The 22934-nt window shown below is 42.0% G+C and overlaps 3 protein-coding genes across 3 annotated transcripts; 2 read left to right on the forward strand and 1 right to left on the reverse strand.

Moving 5' to 3' along the window:
* Positions 1-4753: 4753 nt before the first annotated feature.
* Positions 4754-8252, reverse strand: snai1a (snail family zinc finger 1a). The gene is made up of 3 exons (XM_033625758.2): positions 7959-8252; positions 6931-7449; positions 4754-6265 (listed from the first exon to the last, which is right to left on the reverse strand). The coding sequence occupies exons 1-3, from the start codon at positions 8032-8034 to the stop codon at positions 6081-6083; spliced, it is 780 nt and encodes a 259-aa protein (XP_033481649.1). The 5' UTR covers positions 8035-8252; the 3' UTR covers positions 4754-6080.
* A 3256-nt stretch (positions 8253-11508) lies between these two features.
* On the forward strand, positions 11509-14726 carry tp53inp2a (tumor protein p53 inducible nuclear protein 2a). The gene is made up of 4 exons (XM_033626184.2): positions 11509-11648; positions 12466-12667; positions 13591-13693; positions 14058-14726. The coding sequence occupies exons 2-4, from the start codon at positions 12559-12561 to the stop codon at positions 14320-14322; spliced, it is 477 nt and encodes a 158-aa protein (XP_033482075.1). The 5' UTR covers positions 11509-11648; positions 12466-12558; the 3' UTR covers positions 14323-14726.
* A 126-nt stretch (positions 14727-14852) lies between these two features.
* LOC117257446 (glutathione hydrolase 7-like) lies at positions 14853-20170 on the forward strand. The gene is made up of 15 exons (XM_033627640.2): positions 14853-15086; positions 15524-15732; positions 15803-15954; positions 16049-16166; positions 16244-16311; positions 16396-16469; positions 17126-17307; positions 17416-17503; positions 17588-17718; positions 17807-17895; positions 18363-18476; positions 18588-18705; positions 19341-19478; positions 19585-19678; positions 19767-20170. Exons 1-15 carry the CDS (start codon positions 14957-14959, stop codon positions 19913-19915), a joined length of 1854 nt encoding a protein of 617 aa, XP_033483531.1. The 5' UTR covers positions 14853-14956; the 3' UTR covers positions 19916-20170.
* The last annotated feature ends 2764 nt before the right edge of the window (positions 20171-22934 follow it).

Below are 22934 nucleotides of genomic sequence, written 5' to 3' on the forward strand. Positions count from 1 at the left end.
TTTTTATCCATACTAGCAGCATAGCTTTGTGTATTAGCAGTGTTGGTCAGCTATTCGATCTGGCCACTTTTATGGTCCAGGGGTTGAATCCTTTTTCTGCCACCACGAGGTTTACATTTATGTGATTATGTGTGTATTTGTAAAATGTCTACACAACAAGGGCACCATTTTGTGTCGATAGGTGGTGTAAAAGTGGAAAATAATAACAGTCTTCAACATGTGATTCTGGGCAACGTAATGGGGGAGAGGTGAGGTCAGAGTACATAATTTTGGTGGGTTAGGGAAAAACGGCACATTAACCAGGCACTACTACCAAGAGGTAGGTTTCATTTCAATATTGGGGGGACATATATGTCTAGGGGTCCTCCCCCAGGGAATTTTGAGCATCAGACACTTCAATTCCTGCATTATCATGCACCAATGGTGGAAATATCTTTATTTATGTAATAAGGATTCAAAATATAAAAATACAATGGAACATAGTGCTGTAAGGCTTGCAGGCAGTCTGTATTGCTTTCAAATATTTATTCTCCAATAGATCAGCCTTTCTCATTTAATGTAATCCCTGGTGAGTCAACACACATGTAGGCATAGTTTAGTCTTCAGTCCTCTTTTGTTTGAGGAAGTGACCCAAATATGCATGTGGCATCTATTCACATTAATTCATTCTAATTTAATCTATTTAGCTCGTGTGTTGTCATGTTCACAGAGAGAGGACGGAAAACTTGGACAAAAAGAAACTGCGTCAAGAATTTGTTAAAGCGACACGTGATGGGGAAAAAGTGTCCATTTCAAAAAGTGGTGGGGAAATGTCGATAGTGTCCACAGTGTAAATGACTCCTATGCTCCACAGCTATTACATGGATTGTCATTAAATTTGGCACAAACATCCATGTCCCAGTCAGGATGAATTGTAATCACTTTGGTGATCCCTTAACTTTTCATCTAGCACTATCATTAAGACATAATTTTGATTTGTCCCGTTTGTTTCAAGATCAAATACCTGCAAACCAGCATGGTAACTGTATACCTGCGAAACATCAGCATGCAAACAATGTCCCTGTGAGCATGTTAACATGCTGATGTTAGCATTTAGCTCAAAGCTTCACTGTGCCTCACAGTGCCTCACAAACCCGGTAGCATTGTCTCTGACAGCTTTACCTAACTATATGAATTATGTTAATTTTTCCAGCTTTACTTTATGAGACTTTTCCTCCATATTTAATATAAACTTGCTGCAATTATTGAAAGCTGAAGTGCATTAGAGAGCTAATGCTGTATGAGATATTATCTGCAGGGAGATAAGACAGTGAATATGGTAAACATTATAAATGCTAATCATCGGCATGTTAACTTTCTCATCATAAGCATTTACTGACATTTTATAGCATTGAGCTCAAAGTACCACTGGGTCTTGTTAGGTTAAGAAGAGCCACATTAGAATTATGATCACCTTTGTTTTTCACTCTGTTAAGGTCAGAGGAAAATCTGTTTTGGCTGCTTTTGTGCTGCGCAGACAGACTGCTCCTCAGCTGAGATGCCACACAAGAATTTGGGAGTAAGGATAGTTAAGAAAGCTGGGTCAGGACACTCTCTGAGAATCTCTTGTTTCCTGTCCCTGGGTAGAAGTCAGGTTTATTTTCTCCCTCCTTCTCCTCTCCACTCGCACTAGCACCAGTGTGAGGCAATGCCCAGAAGGACACACAGAGGAAAAGCAGAGCGCTCAGGCGCCATCCATCCTTCTACCTCCCCCCCCCCTTCTCCTCTCTCGCTATGCTTCTCACTGGCATCGAGTCCGCAGCAACACATGTCTCTGATCAAGTCCAGCCTGCGTCATCAGTTAGTAAACTCCAGGCTCCAGGAAAACCAACAGAGAGCACATTCATAGCCGGCGACCCTGTGACTGAGTGTGTGATTCATTACTCTTTAATATGCACCCCCTACCCCCATCCCCTAACCCACCCAACCACTTCTCCAATCCAGCCTTGGGGCAACTCCACAGCCTGATCAAATCCATCATTAAGCATACTTGTGGTGTTACCGCTGTTGGCCTTCTTATTTACCAGATGCAACGATTGTGTCCCAGGCCTGTTTGCAGCTCAGAGAGGAATTAGCTCTGCATTCTGACATTTACATCAGTACTCTAAACTTTACTGTGTTCACAGTGAGACAACACGGCTGAGGACCTTCCAGGGACAAGATCTCCCACCAAACCTAAGACAGAGAAAGTTCTTAACACCAAAACACTAGAGAGTAATGAAGTGCTCTGGAGCAAGGTGACAGACATTGAGAGGTGCTAATCTTGTTGTAAGACGCCAAGGAAGTAATACATGAGGTGAGAGGTGCTTGGGGAGTATAGCTGAGGATAGGATGATAGCTTCAGTGCTATCAAAACTGCACAGTCTTTCTATTCTTAAGCACAAAGCATGACACTGATCCCACTGTTGAGATTATATTTTATGCATTGCAATTCCCAAGTAACATGGTGATGCGGTCACACTTAATTTGGATGGTCCGCTGATGATAATCAGCTTATTATCAAGTGACTGTAACGTGTCAGTAAAATGACTTCTGACTCTCAGGTGATAGTCACAAGTGTGAAAAGTTGTCCTGGCATGTTCAGTGTCTACGTTGTGGTTCATCTTGAGCAGGTCACTGACGAGCACCAGACTGAACCACAGACTGGAGTTTAAGTGTCTGCAGGCTTTTCCTGGGAGAATTCTCTCCAGGTCTTGTGTGTCATGAGTGCAGGATGACTCCTGTTTATGAGATGCTGACAGCTCCTTCCTGTCTCCCAGGCCATGAGCCCTAACTGCTGCTGCACCGAAGGCCACTCTACAGTTCCTGGCCACCCAACTCCACCCCGAAAACTTGGCGAAAAGAGCAGGCCTGGGTGGGACAGCTGATGGGGGGATGGGACATGGCGCTGGTCGTGGCAAAGTGCAGCAGTGGCAGCAGCAGCAGCAGAAACAGCACTTGAGCTCTGCAGCTCCTCCACCCAGGCTGCTTTTTTGGGTAAAGTAGGCCAATGTAAACTCCCACTTCCTGTCGGCCTTGTCTCAGAGGGGGAGAGATGATCCTTCTGTGAAGAGGGAAAGGGCTGCTGCTCTGTAGGGACCGTTTCCACTCACTACACACACACACACACACACACACACACACACACAAATAGAAACACAGTCATAGAGACAGGCAAGAGAGTGAGTGGGAGAGAGCAAGCGAGTGCGAGAGCGAGGAATACACAAACACAGTGGGGTTCAGGAATGTTAAACACATGCTTTATGGCATAAATAGCAGCCACTTTTGGTAAATTACAGTGAGTGCTCTGGCACTGTAAAGCACACAGCAGGAAAATGCTCTCAGATTTCAGATCCAGGCCCTCTACTCTCCCCAAGGAACAAGAAGGGGAGCATGTTGTGTTTTCATTTCTCTATAAAAAGGCAGAAATAAGTACAGTAACTTGTGATGCAGCAAAGATTTGGATGTAGAGTTTTTACTGGCCAAATGAGGCTGTGCAGCTTCTGTGGCAATGGTGACCTCATAAGACTAGAGAGGAAAGATGTACCAGAAATGCTGATCTACAGAATATAACAAATAAAAAGCTGCCCACTTTTTCTGGAGACGCAGCACCTCATCATTGTAGCCTAAAAAATTAGGTGATTAGAGAAACTACGCTGATGAAAACCACCAGAAAAGTCAAACAACAAGCAAACATGAGAATAAAGTCAAGTCTAAATGAAAGACTTTTCAAATGTCTCCGCTAGCAGAGGTACCACCCTCTCCTTAGGACATACCAGCTGAAATCATCAAATAAGTCCTGAGCTAACCTCCAACAGCTGAGAGTTTAATAGCCCCTTTAACCAAGAGCATCCTGGGTAAAAAACATGAGAGCATAATGACTAAAGGGACCACAATCAAGGGCTCTCACATTAGTTCCATATTGGAGCTGGTTGGTGTTCGTGCACAGATGTTTGGGAATCTGCATAAGCAGTTTAGTTTTGAAGTACTGAGTGTGCGAGGTGAGTCACTGCTACATGCTGCAGTGGTCGTCCTGGCTGGTAGCTGTGAGCACATTTCCCTGACTCAGTAGGAAATAAGGAACTGTGCCGTGGAACAGCTTACCTCACTCTGTGCTGGCCCGGCTGGGCCTCAGCCCACGCACACCAACTAACTGACTGACTGACTAGTGGCCTGACTTACTGACTGAGAGCAGGGGAGCCATGGGAACCTACAGTTCCAGTATGTGCAGACTCTGACTCACTGTCTAGGCGGAGGAAGAGGAGAATGTTATACTCTCCCTGAGGAGGAAAAAAATATACACACACTGCAGTCACTGATATGGCTTACTAGACGTCCACCTGAAGGCCATTTCTAGAGCTGCAGTGAGCATGTATGACTTCATGGTAAATCTTGACGATGACTGACTTTCACTCTTTTAACGGCACACACTCACATATCCAGCAGTGTTTGCACAGTGACAGTGAGAAGTAGAAGGCAGGTGGAAACTGGAAGCAGGTGCAATCAGTTGTTCCCGTCCATCACAGTGTGTTCACCTGCACATCTGCGCAATTCAGCCTCACCACAATGGTCAGTTCACTCACCACACCTAATATCAAGATGCTGAACAGAAATCTCCCAGTTAATGATCAAACAGACCTTTTATAACCAACGAATCGACTGCGCCCATTTCCACATCCTGTCAAAGAACAGATAAAAATGTGTGGATTTTAACACTGATGCCAATGACAGCAAGTTTTAATAAACATAAATTACTTTATTGAATGAAAATGTTTCTGTTACAACATACAAGAAATACAAGTGAACACACAAGCATGGTACAAAATTGAAATAACACATCATCTGCACATTGCACTATAAAACACTGCCATAAAATAATTAGGAAAGTTAGAAAGTTCATCTGTGTACTGTCCATTTATAGGGTTCTGATCACATATTAGTCAACCATGTCTCCATGGTGTAAACCTTAAAAATCTTTGGTCCCAGCCTTCTTGCATTTCAAACACTTTGGTGCTAATTTCTACTAATACTGCAATCAAATTTAAATCCACAATACTAACTGAGGTAAAAAAGGCACATTTTTGGCTTATAAAGTTGAACAATTTCAAGGCACAAATTCATTTAAGTTACAAAATATGGCTTTGGCTGGTATTATTAACACTGTGGTAACCTTGAGTGCATGGCTTGCATTGTCCATCCACGCTGCAGTGGCCCTGCAAAGTGAAGCTTCTTTGGAAAATAACAGACAGCATGGCTTTTCCTATCTTTGACAATCATCAGATTAAAGGGAAGGTTTGGATGTAGACAAAATAGAGGCTTAAACTGATTCTCACTGGTGAAAAAAGACTAACTGATGCCATTCTTTTGTAATGACATGCTTCCTCTTTTTTCTTAAGCAAACCAAGGGCAGTGGAAGTCACCTGCTATCAGCCAGCGAAGGTCATGGCTGTAGCACCTGTTAGCACCTCGTCTATCTACACCACAGTACCAGGGACAGCTGTGTGTGCATTTGCTTTTGTGTGTGTGTGACTGTGTGTGTGTGTGTGTGTGTGTGTGTGTGTGTGTTGTGAGGCACGCTGAGAGATTTATTCCACCCACGCACCCCTACCTCTCGGCAGCTGTGTGTAGGCTATGATCCTGAGCTGGCCGGCACCAGGACAGAGACAGGAAAGAACACCTCTTACCCCAATGAGTTCACTACATATTTGGTCTTTGGAATGGGCACAATAGCAACAAAGGGGCTGATATCGAGTGAGTGTCGGTGTTGCTCAGTTCAGATTTGGTCCAGCCTCAATCTAGATTGGGAGAAAAAAAAATCTGCTTCTCAGATGTTTTTTTTTTTTTCACAGAGCAGAGAAGCTAAACGGCTTGTAAAGTCAGATCCATAATGAGGCTTGATTCCCTCCAGGTCTCTTAAAGTAGGCCATTTCATGCTCTTTATGGCCTTACAGGTCATCAACAGGCCAGCTGGGCTTGTGTAGACCCCCTCTCCAGGGCGTGTAGCCCCTCTGCTGCCCTGAGCTCGGACTGGGTACCCACTGTCTCTCTCTCTCTGAGGTGTCTCACACCGTGGAGGAACAGCAACCGGAGGAGCTGTGTTTCTGCAGCAGCGACATGCGGCTGAAGGTGCGAGAGCAGACGCCACACTGGTACTTCTTCACCTCAGCATGGGTCTGCAGATGAGCCCGCAGGTTGGAGCGGTCAGCAAAGGCCCTGTTGCAGTGGGGGCAGGAGAATGGGCGCTCACCTGGACACAGAGAGGGGGAAACACGTCATATGACTTAACTGGAACTGACTTAACTGGAACTCCTTAACAACAGTCCTCCTACAGTGACAACATCTCTGAGTTCCCAAGAAGGCTCCATTAACACCTTACAAACACAGACACATTCTGAAGATAAAGGAAGAAGCACACGGTAGGCTGGTGGGGTCAGAGCCTGACTGAATTAGCTTGATTCAATCAGAGCCAAATAAGATTAGCACACTAACAAGTTGCTGCAGGTACAAAGTGCTCAGTGATAGCAGAGAGCCTGCAGGCATTCTTTAAACCCTTTGTCTCTCCTGTGTCCCCAATCTGCTGTCTTCCCCAGCAGCCGTGATAAGATAATTAGCCGACGAGTCATTGTTGCTGGGACATTAAACACAATGAGGAATCGATGAGCGCAGGGTCTACAGAGGGCTTCCCCATGTGATGATGTCTGCTCAGGTGTTGAGCTCATCAAACTGATTGTCATGGATATCCTGCTCTCTCACCTCACAGCCCAAATGATGACTGAGTGACTCACACTGACAGCAACTCAAATGTAGATTTTACAGCAACACCTACGCAGATTTCTCCACTCATGAATCAACAATAACGTGGAAATTTAGCAGGTGAGAAAGGATGTCTAATGCTGTCAACACGGGTCTCACCTGTGTGTGTGCGAATATGGCCACGCAGCAGCCATGGCCTGGAGAAAGCCTTTCCACAGGTGGTGCACACACAGGGCAGGGTGTGTGAGCGGATGTGCATCTTCAGAGCCCCGAGGCTTGTGTACTCTTTGGGGCAGTGTTTGCAGAGAAACGCTGGTCTGGCTGCTGTGACAGGGGCCTCCCTCTCCTCCTCCTCCTCAGGGGGACTGAGATGGGGCATAACGCCGGTGCATTTCATCCGCTGGCGAGGGGCATACGTGTGTACAGGTTCGGGGCTGGGGGGGTCTGAGGTGCGGCCTTCATCCTCCTCTCCACAACTGCTGGCACTGCTGCTGAGGCTGGATGGAGAGCTGAGGTCCAGGGGACCCGGGGTGGCAGAGGGCTCTGTTTGAGAGGTGGGCAGGTAGAGGGCAGGCAGGACACTCAGGTCCCACACCAGGCCTGTTGTGAAGCAGGTGGCAGTGGAGGTGTTGTCCCCTGATGAGAGCTCAGCAAGAGGAAACCTCTCCAGTGAAGTGTCTGAGACAGAAGGGAGAGAATGAATCAAACACACAGTCAGTATCAGACAGCACGGAAAAAATTCAATATGTATTTGAATTAAAGAATAGACAACAAATTCACAATTTAAAATTGGTCTTATAAAGTTTACCAACTACGCTTATACTGTCTATACTCATAAAAGCAATAAAGTCATGTTTTTCAGCATTTACTGAGCATAAAGCTGGAGCCATGGGAAGGTTTCATGGGCCGTTTCCTCCCACGTATTCACAAGGGCTTGTAACATGAATGGAGCTCTGTCTGGTCGCAGAAAGGGGGGAAAGTGCATCTAACGGGCCCCGACATGAACGGGGAGTAGCCGGGTTTGTAGTTGAACCAGACACATAAACAGAACACAGTGTTTTCCCCGAAATGTACATTTTACTAAAAAGTCGCCAAAGCACTTGAGAATTCAGGTGCTTTAGTAAGTTTGCGCACTTCTGTAAACACTTTAATAATTCACAGAACAACTAGAAATATCCTCAACTCACCATTTTGACATTCCAGTTCACTGTAGTTTGGCTTTTGTTTCGCGAAGTACTTTTTGACCAAGAAGGATCGAGGCATTGTCCTTGTGAGCGTTGAATAGCTGTGCGTAAAAGTATCCTGTGGTCACGACGCACAGTTTACACAAGAATGGAAAAAGAGTAAATCAAATCGTGGTCCTCGGATCCGCAGGAAACAGAGAAATACCTCCTTATTGGTCCACAAGTTAGAGTGGACTTGAGCAGACAAGTGTGTGTGCAGCTTTCATGCAGAATGACTAAATACTTGCCTCTGTGCTAAAATACTCTGACACAGGCGCTAGGGGTGTGCTCGCCCCGAGGGCCCTCCCCACCTCCCGTATCACTGCTCCACAGTGCGCAGGATGAAGCCTTCACACACTTTACGACAACAAAAACACGAGCCTCGCAGCGTTTACACACACAGGAATCACATTGGTGTTTGACCTGCAGACAAGAAAAGGTGAAGGAACAGTGGCGAATTAATATAATTACTATATGTAAATGAGTGTCATCAATTATGATCACGCACTGTAGCAGATGTGTAAATACCTGGAGATGTCATGAAAAGCATTTTATTCTTATAGTTTAATTCAGTTTTTAAACACTACAGCACGTAGTGTGAATACTAATGTAAGCACGTCCTGCGGTTTCTATTGTTACTGAAAAACATTATCAAAAACACAGTCACATTCAAACCTAGTCAAACACATGATTCATTTACAGTCTCCAGCTCACCTCGTCTGTATGTCTGTGGATCAGAGGTCATTGTTCTCACACACTTAGTCACCACCAGTGTTTCCATTATTTAGGGAATTTGAAAGGAAACAGGGTCTGAACATAAAAACATCATGAATGTGCACAACATTTCAACTAAATTGTAAATCTTATCACAATCAAGTTAAGATGACTGCAAGAAACAGTTTTGATCAATGGGCTTGTTGTCAGACTGGCCCGTGTTGTTAGATGATTACTGTGTTGATTTGGTGGCGTCAAAGTGTCATCAGACCCGCCACACTTTTATTGATAAAGCTACACCTTGGTACACATGCTGCCTCGGTCTTATGACAACTTCAGCAGAGTAACTGCACCATCTTGTGGAGGAAAATGAGTAAAGACATATCACCAGCTCATGCCAGTGGACACTGGGTGGCGCTATTGAAGAGGTTCACAATCAACAAGAGCATTGATACACTTAATCTTAAAAGGGAACTACGCCCAGTTTCCATTTCATACATGACCTTTCTATGGTCTAACATAACCCAAAAACGTAAGTGAATATGAACAGCTCACTCCCAAATCCAAAAGCTGGGGTGCTAAAAGTCAAACTTGTTATAGAGTATGAAGTCTGGAGCTGCACCATAGACAATGAATGGTGAAAGATGTTCTAAATGACACTGAGAGCAGTCAGAGAAATGCTCTGAGTATATAGGTCCATTTTCTGTTTCAGAACTGAGAACACCACAATAGAAGAAAGCTCATTTGTGTATTAAAACAAGGAGGAAAAGTCTATGAAGGAGCTCCAGATTTTACACTCTATGACATCACAAGTTTTACTTTTCTGGTTTCTAGCTGTGAGAGAGAGAGTAGCTCATATTCACAAATATAGACTGAAATTTCCTCGGCCATGGAACATAACACATAACATATTGGAATTCCCAGTTTAGATGGTGTTCCACTTTAAATAAGAGGTATCCAAAGTGAAATGACAGATTTAAACTGTCACATTGACCTTCTTCTCCTCTAATTCTTCAAACAGTGGTAAAAATCGATGGGCCATTTTCATTTACCTTCATTAAGACGTTTAGGTCTGTAGAGGATTAGAAGGATTGAGTATATTACAGCAACAATAGAATGATTAGAAACAGGATACTATAGCAGATGAAGAGACAATATTACATGACAGTATAGAATACATACTAACCACTGTGCTGTCTAGGTATCGTGGAGGCTGTATCATACATTTAGCAGTGTGCATAATGGGAAAAAAGTCATCCTTCATGCAACTTTTTGAGTGATGCTTCAGGTCAGTGGCCATTTGTACAACTTACAGCATCGGACTGGTGGCAGACCTTAGCGTAATGTTCTTTCTTTGGCATAAATGTTGGAATCCAAGTTAAACTGACAGCCTTTAATTTTCAGTAAAACAATACAAATCAGAAAAAAAGATAAATCAAAATGTCCTAAAATGAAACCTGCCATTAGCGTAGCTGCAACTAATGATTACTTTAACTACAAATTAATCTGCCTAATTAACTGTTTTGTTAGCAAAATGTCAGATAATAGTTAGAAATGTCCTGTGTAATTTCCCAGAGCACAAGGTGACGTCTCTAAATGGCAGGTTTTATATAACCAAAAGTCCAAGAATCCAAAGCAGTGCAGTTTATTATCATATACGACAAAGAAACGCATCAAGTTGTCACATTTAAGAGGTGCTAAACAGGCAAATGTTGGCTTTTTGTCTTGCTTAAAAAAAGGCTGAAATTATTACTTCATTATCAAAATGGTTGCCAGTAATAATAATTATTATTCTGCACATTAGATTAGTGCAATGGGGGTTGCACTGTGGCTCAGTGATAATCACAATTGCTTTACAACAAAAGGGGAAGTTTTATTAAATGTCATGCCAGATCTTCTTGCCTTTGTGTCTGAATGATTTCTCCAGGTACTGAAGTTTGCTCTATAGCCCAAAGACATGAAGGCAACTCTCTCTGCATTACCCACAAATTTAAAAGTGAAAATGCATACAAAGTTCAAAAAGTCTTCGCACTGACTTTTTGCTTTGATGCTTTATTTGTCCACATTTGCTGTCAGATGAAAACAGGGTTATACTGAATTTAGATTTTTGAATTGACATGCCATCGTGTGGCTGTTTACTGAGATCATTATGAGACACTTTGACAGAGCATCACTTATATTTACCTTATACAGGTGCATGAGTTAAAGTTGCACTCACAGTAGGCCTAATATAATGTTTCAGTGCACCAAGTGAAGGTTAAGAAGTTGTTCTCCACCTTTGAGTCTGATCAAATCTCTGGGGGGAGACAAAGAGTCACCAATGTTGAGTTCTCAAGGTGTAGATACAGCACCATAATAAACTTATAAATAGTGGTTGAATGGAGATATACGTGCTCCATAGATTAATGCACGTGTCATTAGACTGTTTCCACCCACTTAAATTTTCAGTACATAGTAACCATCCCATAGATGTGTAAAGAGGACCATCCAATGTATAGAAAAGGCATCCCAGTGTCTACTTCCGTCATCGCTATGACCGTTTTATAAGGTCAAAAAGACAGATATTAAGGTATACTCTTATGTGGATATCGCTGCTGTAGATATTTACAAATGCAGCAGTTTGGACAGCTGGACAGATGTGTAGAGACCCAAGGGATTTGAGTGATTAGCTGTGATGAACTTTGACAGCGCTGTTTGAGGTTTAAGACAGTCAAATCAATGCGCAGGCGCAGTGAACGGTCTCTGATTGGTGGTTTGATCTTGGGGGGCGGGTCCTGTGTCGTCTGTGATCGGTTGAATATTTGAAATGCAGAACAACAGTGCTGTTTGGTTGTACTGCTACAGACTCTCATACACCAAAACATTAAAGGTACCTGTGAATATTAACAAACCGACACTCAACAATGGTCTGCGACTGAGACTGAGAAACACTAACCGCAGGTAAGGACACCACACATCTACTTTTATTTAAGGGAATGTATGATTGTGTACATCAGACAATACAAAGGCAACCAATAACATAGGTGTCGACAGAAGAGACACATTTAGTTTTATTATTATTAGCCCATAAATGAATTTGATGGAGGCTGCAGGCTGTCATTGAATATCTCTGTTGAGTTTGGTTGCAGCCGTGGAAGGTCACATATTACTACAAACCACTGAGGACTCTGCATGACCCACATACCCGAAACAGTGTTTAAAATACATTTAAACTGAATTCAGTGAGTGAGACATGTTTAATTCTGCAGACTCGATCTCTGTGGCTGCAGTAGTGTGTTTCACTCCCATTATGTCTGTGATGTTTACCTTAGTGCATGACAGCGAGTACAAACACAATGCAATAGCAATAAACAACATTACAGTTAGTGTGCACTGCAGAAAATAATTCACTGGCAATTATTAGTTAAGTTCATTGGCTCAGCATGGAGACATGACAGCCCAATGAAGGGTGCAGACTCAGGCTTTGCACCCACCGACAAGATCCTTGATAAAAAGGAGCCCCTCCCCCATTTATTTGGAGACAGATGGACCCTAACAATGCATTTCTGGGGGAGTGGGCATCATTATTCAAACCAGTGTATCAAAAGACATTTCATTGGACATCCCAGTCAGCTGACCCAGATTGCTTGAATTTTGAAAAATAATAATGAGGGAGGGGTCTCTTGGCATGGCATCAGTCCCAAACAGTCAAAGATGCAGTGATGCTGTGTGAGCATGTGGTGACTCTTTGAGGCAGTATTTTTGTTGTCTTTTTCAGATAAAGACTCACAACACCTCAGCCTCCTGCCGAACAAAGAAGGGAACGAGAGCAAAGACAAACACCTCAAAGGAAGACAAAGAGCAACCAGTAATGTTCCAAACAATTACCCGTCTGCTTTTTGGGGGAGAGGAGGAGACCCCTGAAGATGTTAAGTCTGGGGAGGCGGTGGAGGAAGGGTGGTTAGTTGTGACTCATCAAGGTCAGTCATGGAGCATGTTTCAGAATATCTGTGATATAACGATAGATGTGTACAGCAATATGCAGTGTGACAAACTTAAAAGGGCATACTTTGTAGATCATTATGGTGTTTTTGTCCTTGCAACTTTCAGCTGATACTGCTGTCCATGTTGATGAGTGGAGACAGAGCAGTAGTCATAATAATAAGGATTTATTGCTATAAGTAATAATGATAATCATTAGGGTTGGATATCTGTTCAAGATGCCTTTAAGGTATCGACTGAAATAACGTAGTACCAAGTGATACCCAGATCGAGAATTTTTTTTTACTATTTGTATGGTTTTGCTCACAGCCAATTGCCATTAGCGTTCTTTGATTTCATGGGAGAGGTGATCAGCCCACGACCGCAGCAGCTACAACCTCTCCCATACAGTGTGTGGTGTGGTAGAGTCAGGCGTGGTGTATTGGACGGAGTTGTTTGAACAGTTATCTAATACATATTTTAATGATCTGAACACTTTTAAAATGTAATAGTGATATTTGGATGGGGAGGAGTGTTGGTGGCATTTTACGCAACTGAATGCCTCTGGTGACATTATTGGTATCAAATGAAGTAGAAAAACAAAAAGGCATCACATGAAAGACTCTGCTGGTATCAGAATCAATTTAAGGGTACAGGTATTGATACTAGTATCGTCAGTTTTTTAAACAATACTCAGCCCTAATAATAATCTGGTATTTTATGCAAAATCATTCTAAGTAATGATATTGATGTACATGGTGATGCCAAACGTGATGTCATTTTAGACTGTTATTTGTTTAGCTAGAGAACCGTGCACCCTGAGATCATAAGAGTGTTTTTTTTTGTCCACAGCAGGAGAATGTACTCACTGTATATTGAATTACTGCCTGATTACATGACAAACTTTGTCCTGTCTCCACAGAGGCAGATTCAGCAGAGAGCCAGGGAGCAGAGCTGACCGACACCCAACCATCAAACTCTGTTCTTCATGGAGACAAAGTTGCAAACATGGTAACCAACATCAGGTAAGAGAGCACGAGGAATCCTTTCAAGAAATCAATGCCATGACGTGCCGTGGTAGCTCATAGGGTAGACGGTAGAGAATGTTCCCCACAGCGGCACAGGTATGAGTCTTTCCCTGTAACTCCTCTTTCATACCTCTCTGTCACTGTCAATAAAGCATGAAAAATATATATATATATATAAAGGGAGAAATCATTACCATATTAAATTTGAGGGGGGAAAACTGTATACCAACTATCAGCAGAGTCAATTTCCCTGCAGATAACGCACAACTTTATTCCAGTTCCTTTTAAATTCATATTGCTCATATTGATGAACACTGACTCAGGTTGTCAGATTCATTTACTAGCTTGTGTTTCTCTCCAGTGTGTCAGATCCAGAGCCCACAGGTGAAAGCAGCAGCAGCAGCAGCAGCAGCAACAGCAGCAGTCGAGCTGTTACAGGCTCTGTTTTTCAGCGTAAACCTCTGGCAGAAATGACACAGTTAACCTGCATCCAGAGGGCGAAGGCCTGGGCAGACCCTCACCGCATGTCTCGTAACACCATTCAACGCCAGAACCGTGTTCGCCAAGGAGTCCAACATCACTCCTTCCACCTCCAACAGCCAGGACATCGTAACCTCAGCCACTGAGGCTGTGATTGAACCAGGAAATATTTACACACCACACATGGCACTTAATAAACACATACTCTAATGTACACATGCACACACATTTTAGTCTTTTGCAGATTTAAGCTATACATTTAATCTTGATGTAACTCATCACAACAACTCTACAACAGGCAGCTACATTATTACTCGTATGAATTGAACATATGAATTAGGAATGAAGATGATCACCTCATGAGATGAAATGTTTTCTTGTTTGTGTGCATGTGGATTTACACGTGGATGACTGCAGCCTATGCAAAATGTATTCTCAAACATTTTAGACAAAGTGCTGTAATTTGTGTATCAACATGCATTTTTTTTACCTGTATGTAACTGGGTTAAAAACCTTTTTATACAACAATAAAAAAAATGATGACTTTGCAGCTTATGCTTTATTTTTTAGTGAAATTATAATGTCCAAATGACATTGAACTGCTCACAATCTGACACATGCAAATACTGAGATCTCATTGGTTTGGAGGTATTTGCAGCTGCTGTGTTTGATTACATGCTCAGCTAAGGCAGGGATGCAGTTCGTGGACTTTTATGATAAAGAAGCATGTGAAGAACTGTGTTCTTGAATTAACGTAGCCTGTGAGTGAGCACAGTGAGAATGGATGTTTCTCCTGGAACAAAACTTAACAAGCAGTTCCCACCTGGTTACAATAGTTTTGCTGGTTCTCTTCAGTTGGCTGATGGCTCATCACCAAGCGACTTCACCTGTGACCTGAATAAAAACCACGGTGAGAGGACACAAATAGAATATAAATGGTTTATAATCTTAGGTTTTATCACACAAGATGCCATTGTATCTCTCTCACACTGATTCACACATGCCATGGTGCTAATTTGCATCACTGTGTGAATCACAGGATAAAATGTCAAGGGAGAAAACAGGCAGGATCTCTGGGGTTTGAGAACCTGAACCATGTTCTTAAAAAAAGAAATCTGAATTAGAATGATCAGGATTTGGATAGATCCAGGATCAGCTAATCCATCTTAATTTTGTGCTGGTTTTAAAAGCAACATTGCAACGTTGGATTGGCTGATCCTGAACCAGATACAAACTTAATAAGATAATTAAATCCTGATAACCAGTGCTCTAAATGGGACTATATATCATAGTTCATCATTCCATTGGGATAAAGGTTTAAATTTTGTTTCCTTGTTCTTACCACAGACCTGAGCCATCACCCAAAGGATGTCCCTCTGAACCAGCTGCCCTCTGGTAGCCCACATTTATTAGACCAAAGCCTGTCCGAGCTTGAAGACACAGACAAAGACTGCTTCAGTCAAGGCTCACCCATGTGTGTCTATGCCCTATCTGTCTCCTTTACCATTGTAGTGACCATTTCTTTGATCCTGGATATTTATCTTGGGGAGAGATTGGTATGTCATGCCATATAACGCAAGTTTTACTACAAGTGCATTATGTATCCTCATTACAGTTACTTCTCAGGTGTTAGTAAAGGGTGTGGTGGTGTCGGATCATGAGCGCTGCACTGCACTCGGCCAGAGAGTCCTCCTTGATGGTGGATCCAGTGTGGATGCAGCCGTCACTGCTGCCCTGTGTTTGGGTGTTGTGCATCCACACGTGTCAGGTGTTGGTGGGTATGTGACTGACCTATTGTTGATATGCTGAGTGTAAAATACACATAGACATGTCTGATCACAAATGTAATGTTTCCTGATTGTCTTTCTGTAGAGGTGGGGTGATGCTGGTACATGACAGCCGTAAGAATGAAACCAGGGTGATTAATTTTCAGGGAACTGCACCCAAAACACTTAAAGAGGAGATGCTGCAAAATGTTTCGGAACTAAAGGTAATGTAAAGACGTGGAGGGGGCTACCATTAATCATTTTATTATTCAGTGAACATAATTTTACTTCATCCATTCAGGCAGGTTTGCGAGTGGGAGTGCCAGGTATGCTCCGAGGGTTACACCGTGCTCACAGCCTGTATGGGAGGTAAAAGAGTTTAACTAAACTGAAACATATCTTGGTTCAGTCTTACCCTTAAGTCAATTATGTCTTACCACAAAATCTCTGCAGTCTGTCATGGGAGGATGTGGTAACCAGAGCTGCTGCTGTTGCCAAGGAAGGTTTTAATGTGTCTTTAAGTCTTGGTGAGTCAAACCGTCTGTCTTTAAATTATCCCACTTGAAGGAATACTTCACCCCCGCAAATGACTATTTGTAGGTCAATTGCTCACTTACTTACTTACCCTGTGTTTTGTTGAATTCAGGAAGAAAGCTTTGTTTTTCTCACATGCCTCCACAGTAAACTCAGAATCCAACAAAGGTGAGCATTCTTCATGAACTGAATTAAAGGGAGGCAAACTCTCACACAATTTGTGCAGTATAATCCAAATGTCGTTTGCTCAGTGGACTACTTTTCAAACACATGCATCTCGTGCATGGAGAAGAAGTGCGCCTGCGCTGTTCTGCAGAAGTGTTAAGCAAAAAAATGCATGTGTTTGGAAAGTATGACTGGATAAATGTGAGATTGATTACACTGAAAAAGCTACATGAGAATTTGTAAACAGGTGTTTTTGATAAGGTTTTGCTGTTAAATGCAAACCCCTATGACTCCATCAAGAATTTTCTCTCTTTTTGGATTCCTCGTTCACCATGGAGGCATGCAAGAAAAACAATTTTTTCACACGGGGTGAGTAATTGACATATTGGTGACGTATTCCTTTAACCACTTATTCAAAATATAACATGATGATGTCGCCTCAGGAGAACATACCAGGGTGTGACTCTTTTGTCTACTTCTACAGCTGAGTCTATATCAAAGATAAAAGGTGAGCAGCTGCCGCAACGTTTCAGGGACATTTTCCTCCCAGAGGGCCAAGCTCTGCTCCCTGGTTCATTTCTGAGGATGTCCGGTCTGGCTGAAGTCCTCGAGGCTGGTCTGTCAAACTTCTACAATGGGAAGGTCTCACAAGAGATAGAGGATGAGGTGAATGACACCCATACATCAAATAGGCCTGGTTTGGGCAAAATTATATAATCTGAAATTATTGAAGTGTCAGTGTTATAATAGCTTCTGCTGTGTTGACATGAAAAGGTACGAGCTTATGGAGGGGTCCTGAGCAGAGAGGACATTAGAAACTACAGTGTGCAAGTGGAGCAGCCAGTAGAAGGCCTGTACAATGGTAAAGAATTACTTCAGCAATAGGCTGCGTAAATGTGTATGTGTCCTTGATACCTTCATCTGTATTGTGTTCCTTTTGTCTTAGAATTTATTATTCAGGTCCCTCCTCCCCCATCTGTTGGTGCAGCGTTGATATCAGCGCTCAACCTTTTGGAAGGCCTCCACCTTAATGAGAGTAGTAACGCAGAAAATAAATCACACCACTGGATTGCTGAGGTGCTGGATTGCAAATCTTAAATATCACATGGTCTTGCTAAAATGGTTGGTCTCCTACAGAAGAATGATTTATTTTTTTCCTTTTAAGGCTCTGAAAGGAGCTTTGGATGTGGCCAGTGGTTTGGGTGACCCTAAATATAACTCTTCAGTGACCGAGCTGCTCTCCAACATGCTGAGGTAAACCACATTGAAGGACCACAATTTTAATTCAGCCGGCAAATATTATTGATTTATCAGACTGTTTTCTTGCTTAATGATGAATTGTTTTGTCTGAAATGTTAAAGTAGAAAAAATTCTCATTATACCTTGAGTCCCAAAAGAGTCTCAAATCCAGTAATGTTCACTTCATTATTATATAGTACATGAAAAGCATCAAATTCTCACTCTGGAGGCAGAGAATAGTTGGCATTTTTTCCTTGAAAAATGACTTAAATTATTAATTGACTATCACAATTAGTTTTCTGTTGATCAATTATTTGATCAACCAACTATTTGTCTCAGCTCTAGTTCAGCCAAAGGTAATACATTCTATTATACCATATTCAGGTGTCCCTTCCTTTGTGACATAACTGACTGCAAACTCTTATCAGTACATCAGGCATTTCAGTCAACTTCCTGTTCATTCCCTCTCTGCTCTGCTAAAGCAAGAGTCGAGCTGAAATCCTTCGCCAGAGGATCAGCTACTCCCCACAGACGGAGCTGGAGACCGGACAGGTGACAGTCATGGGACCAGATGGCCTCATGGTATCAGTTGCAAGGTACCAACTGTCTGAGATGAGCGATCACACCAAGAGGATGTTATCTGTGGAATGTGCTACTGGTCACACTGACATTCTTCTATCTTATCTCTTGTCTTTATGATCTTGCAGTTCCTTGAGCATGCCATTTGGGAGCAGAATCATAACACGGTCAGGAGTTATTCTCAACAGCGTCATCCATGACTTCTCCTGGCCAAATAAAACCCGAGGGCAACTCTTAACCAACCAGGTGCATTACCATTAGAAATCTCACCCAATAAAGTTGGTCAGTTACAAAGTACTTGTTTTTAAATATGGCTCATTCTTCAGCCCAGTTGCCAGAAGTAAATGTTGGTAATGTAGATTTCTGCAAACCACAAATATGTTACATGTGCATGTTTCATACAGAGCATATCAACCTTTCTAAAGTGACATAGTATACAGCAGACTACTGCTCAAGACAAGCAATAAAACCATCTGTTTTATAGCAATTCATTGCTGTTTCCAGCAGCTTTTTAGGATATTATTTAGGGACCCTTTGCTGTTTTTCAGCAGGAATAGTGCCACAAAAAGCAATTGTTTTTTACCAAAACGTCGCTGTTCCCCACCGGGATAGTGGCACAAAAGGCAGTTGTTTTTTTCACAAAGACATTGCTGCTTTTTCAGCAGGGACTGGGCACCCAAACTGGGTATTTTAAGCCAAACCATGATTAATTCATAACTATAACCATGTTTTTTTTTGCACCTAAACCTGAACATATACGAAACGTAAAGTTTTAACGTATCCACATGCAATGTAACCTATCCGTGGTCTGCAGAAACAGTGTAAACTTTTTTTTTTTCCTTCTGAGAATTGTGTTGCACTGTGTGCTATTTGTTCCACAGAAGAACAGAGTGCATCCAGGAGAGAGGCCCCTATCATCTCTATTGCCCATAATAGTGGTGCCAGCATGGAATAGATGTGGAATCTACATGGCACTGAGCAGCTCAGGTGGACAACAGAGTTTGAGTGTGATCACCCAGGTTTGATCTCTTCACATTGTAAACGTTTGGATTCTGGTTCAGTGGAGGAAGTCAGGATATTTTATACTAAAGCATTTTCAGTGTAGTTTCTTTTTGTGTGCTTTAGATGTTGATCAATGCACTGTCCTTCCATAAAGACAAAAATGACAGCCTTTCCCTTAAAGGACTTCAACTTCTGCCAAACAGACTTCTTGTTGATCGTAAGTATGAAACAGCATTCAGAAGTTGACCTGATTAGTCATTTTATCATTTGAGTAATTTCCCACTTTTAAAACTGTCCCTCATCAGCTGAGATTACAGAAGAGGATGTGCAGTCTGTGCATGGAAAAGGTCACATAGTTCAGAGAGAGAAGACAAACTCTGTTGTCCAGGGGGTCCTGAGGAACGCAGACATCATTACACCCATAACACCTCAATTAACTGAGAGTCTCTTATAGTTTTATTGTTCTCATTAACTTTGTTTTTTCATGAATATCTTCCATGAGCATATTATAAAATGAAAGAATAAGTTATGGTATTGTTGTATGATGTCAATTTACTGTTCTCCGGTGTTTGATACTCTTATGTAATGTTGATCACCAGCCAACAGTCCTCAAACTAGTACTTTCTACTAAAGAAGGCAAACATTTCTATTCATAGGGATTGTCTTGGAACTTTTTAATGAAATAAAGTCCTCATACTTGAGCATCAAACAGATATTTTGTAATGGATTTTTAAATAACGGGCAACAAAGGTTTTCATGCTGGTTGACAACACATGGCCACTATGCACGCTGAAGAAAATGATGGCGGTTATGTAAAGCTGACATGCAGTCAAGATCCTGTCACACATGCATACCAACTGTGTCTCAGGCAAGGACATGTCACATGTGTTTTAAGTCTGCATGCAGACAAACATGTCACTCAAATTGTTACTCAACAGCAACAGTTGCTGTTGATCCATTGACACGGTTTCTTAGGAGAGACTGGTGAGTAATTAACAAGTGTAACATCAATAAATATATTATATATATATATATATATATATATATATATATATATATATATATATATATATATATATATATATATATATATATATATATATATATATATACATATACAGTACAGGCCAAAAGTTTGGACACACCTTCTCATTCAATGCGTTTTCTTTATTTTCATGACTATTTACATTGTAGATTCTCACTGAAGGCATCAAAACTATGAATGAACACGTGGAGTTATGTACTTAACAAAAAAAGGTGAAATAACTGAAAACATGTTTTATATTCTAGTTTCTTCAAAATAGCCACCCTTTGCTCTGATTACTGCTTTGCACACTCTTGGCATTCTCTCCATGAGCTTCAAGAGGTAGTCACCTGAAATGGTTTTCCAACAGTCTTGAAGGAGTTCCCAGAGGTGTTTAGCACTTGTTGGCCCCTTTGCCTTCACTCTGCGGTCCAGCTCACCCCAAACCATCTCGATTGGGTTCAGGTCCAGTGACTGTGGAGGCCAGGTCATCTGCCGCAGCACTCCATCACTCTCCTTCTTGGTCAAATAGCCCTTACACAGCCTGGAGGTGTGTTTGGGGTCATTGTCCTGTTGAAAAATAAATGATCGTCCAACTAAACGCAAACCGGATGGGATGGCATGTCGCTGCAGGATGCTGTGGTAGCCATGCTGGTTCAGTGTGCCTTCAATTTTGAATAAATCCCCAACAGTGTCACCAGCAAAACACCCCCACACCATCACACCTCCTCCTCCATGCTTCACAGTGGGAACCAGGCATGTGGAATCCATCCGTTCACCTTTTCTGCGTCTCACAAAGACACGGCGGTTGGAACCAAAGATCTCAAATTTGGACTCATCAGACCAAAGCACAGATTTCCACTGGTCTAATGTCCATTCCTTGTGTTTCTTGGCCCAAACAAATCTCTTCTGCTTGTTGCCTCTCCTTAGCAGTGGTTTCCTAGCAGCTATTTGACCATGAAGGCCTGATTCACGCAGTCTCCTCTTAACAGTTGTTCTAGAGATGGGTCTGCTGCTAGAACTCTGTGTGGCATTCATCTGGTCTCTGATCTGAGCTGCTGTTAACTTGCCATTTCTGAGGCTGGTGACTCGGATGAACTTATCCTCAGAAGCAGAGGTGACTCTTGGTCTTCCTTTCCTGGGTCGGTCCTCATGTGTGCCAGTTTCGTTGTAGCACTTGATGGTGTTTGCGACTCCACTTGGGGACACATTTAAAGTTTTTGCAATTTTTCGGACTGACTGACCTTCATTTCTTAAAGTAATGATGGCCACTCGTTTTTCTTTAGTTAGCTGATTGGTTCTTGCCATAATATGAATTTTAACAGTTGTCCAATAGGGCTGTCGGCTGTGTATTAACCTGACTTCTGCACAACACAACTGATGGTCCCAACCCCATTGATAAAGCAAGAAATTCCACTAATTAACCCTGATAAGGCACACCTGTGAAGTGGAAACCATTTCAGGTGACTACCTCTTGAAGCTCATGGAGAGAATGCCAAGAGTGTGCAAAGCAGTAATCAGAGCAAAGGGTGGCTATTTTGAAGAAACTAGAATATAAAACATGTTTTCAGTTATTTCACCTTTTTTTGTTAAGTACATAACTCCACATGTGTTCATTCATAGTTTTGATGCCTTCAGTGAGAATCTACAATGTAAATAGTCATGAAAATAAAGAAAACGCATTGAATGAGAAGATGTGTCCAAACTTTTGGCCTGTACTGTATATATATATATATATATATATATATATATATATATATATATAGCGAAGTCCCATGTTTTTTTAAGATGACTATGACGCCTCAACAAGCAGAAAATGGAGACTCTGTTTTCATTTAACTTTATTCTGAGAAATTAAGCTGCACTGACGTTTTTTGGGGCTTATCATAGTGTCAAATAATGAGAGCAGTCTGTGTAAGGGAGGGCAACTAGACAAGAGTCAGCTAAACAAGGGCACAGATTTTGTTTCAATATTGGGGAGGGGGGCACATATGAAACCGGGGGTTTGAGGGTCCTCTACCACAAACTTAAGAGCATCAAACACTTCATTCTTATGCACCAATTTGTGCTTTTTCTTCATCAGTGTATGGTGTAAATGTCATTAATTTTGGTGAAATACTTTGTTACTTTAATATTTTTATTAACTGGGACATGTTCTAAATATTAAGGGGGACGTGTCCCCAGAGTCCCCCCTAAAATCTACACTTATGGAGTGAAGCAAACTTGGGACAACAGCAGTCCAAGTAATAGAAATATATGTATTGTCTCTGTACTTTCTCAGTACGATGCAGAAAAATTGCGATCAAAATTAAACTGACTTAACTGAGAGCTATGGTTTAAAGCTATGAGCATTTCCCTTAGAGAATGAACTGAATATACACTTTTTAAAATAAGTAACAAAGTGTGGCCGTTACATTAAGCTAATAATTAAGTGCAAACAGTACTGAAT

Source organism: Epinephelus lanceolatus, chromosome 1 (assembly GCF_041903045.1).
Source record: "Epinephelus lanceolatus isolate andai-2023 chromosome 1, ASM4190304v1, whole genome shotgun sequence".
NCBI classification, from domain to species: Eukaryota; Metazoa; Chordata; class Actinopteri; order Perciformes; family Serranidae; genus Epinephelus; species Epinephelus lanceolatus.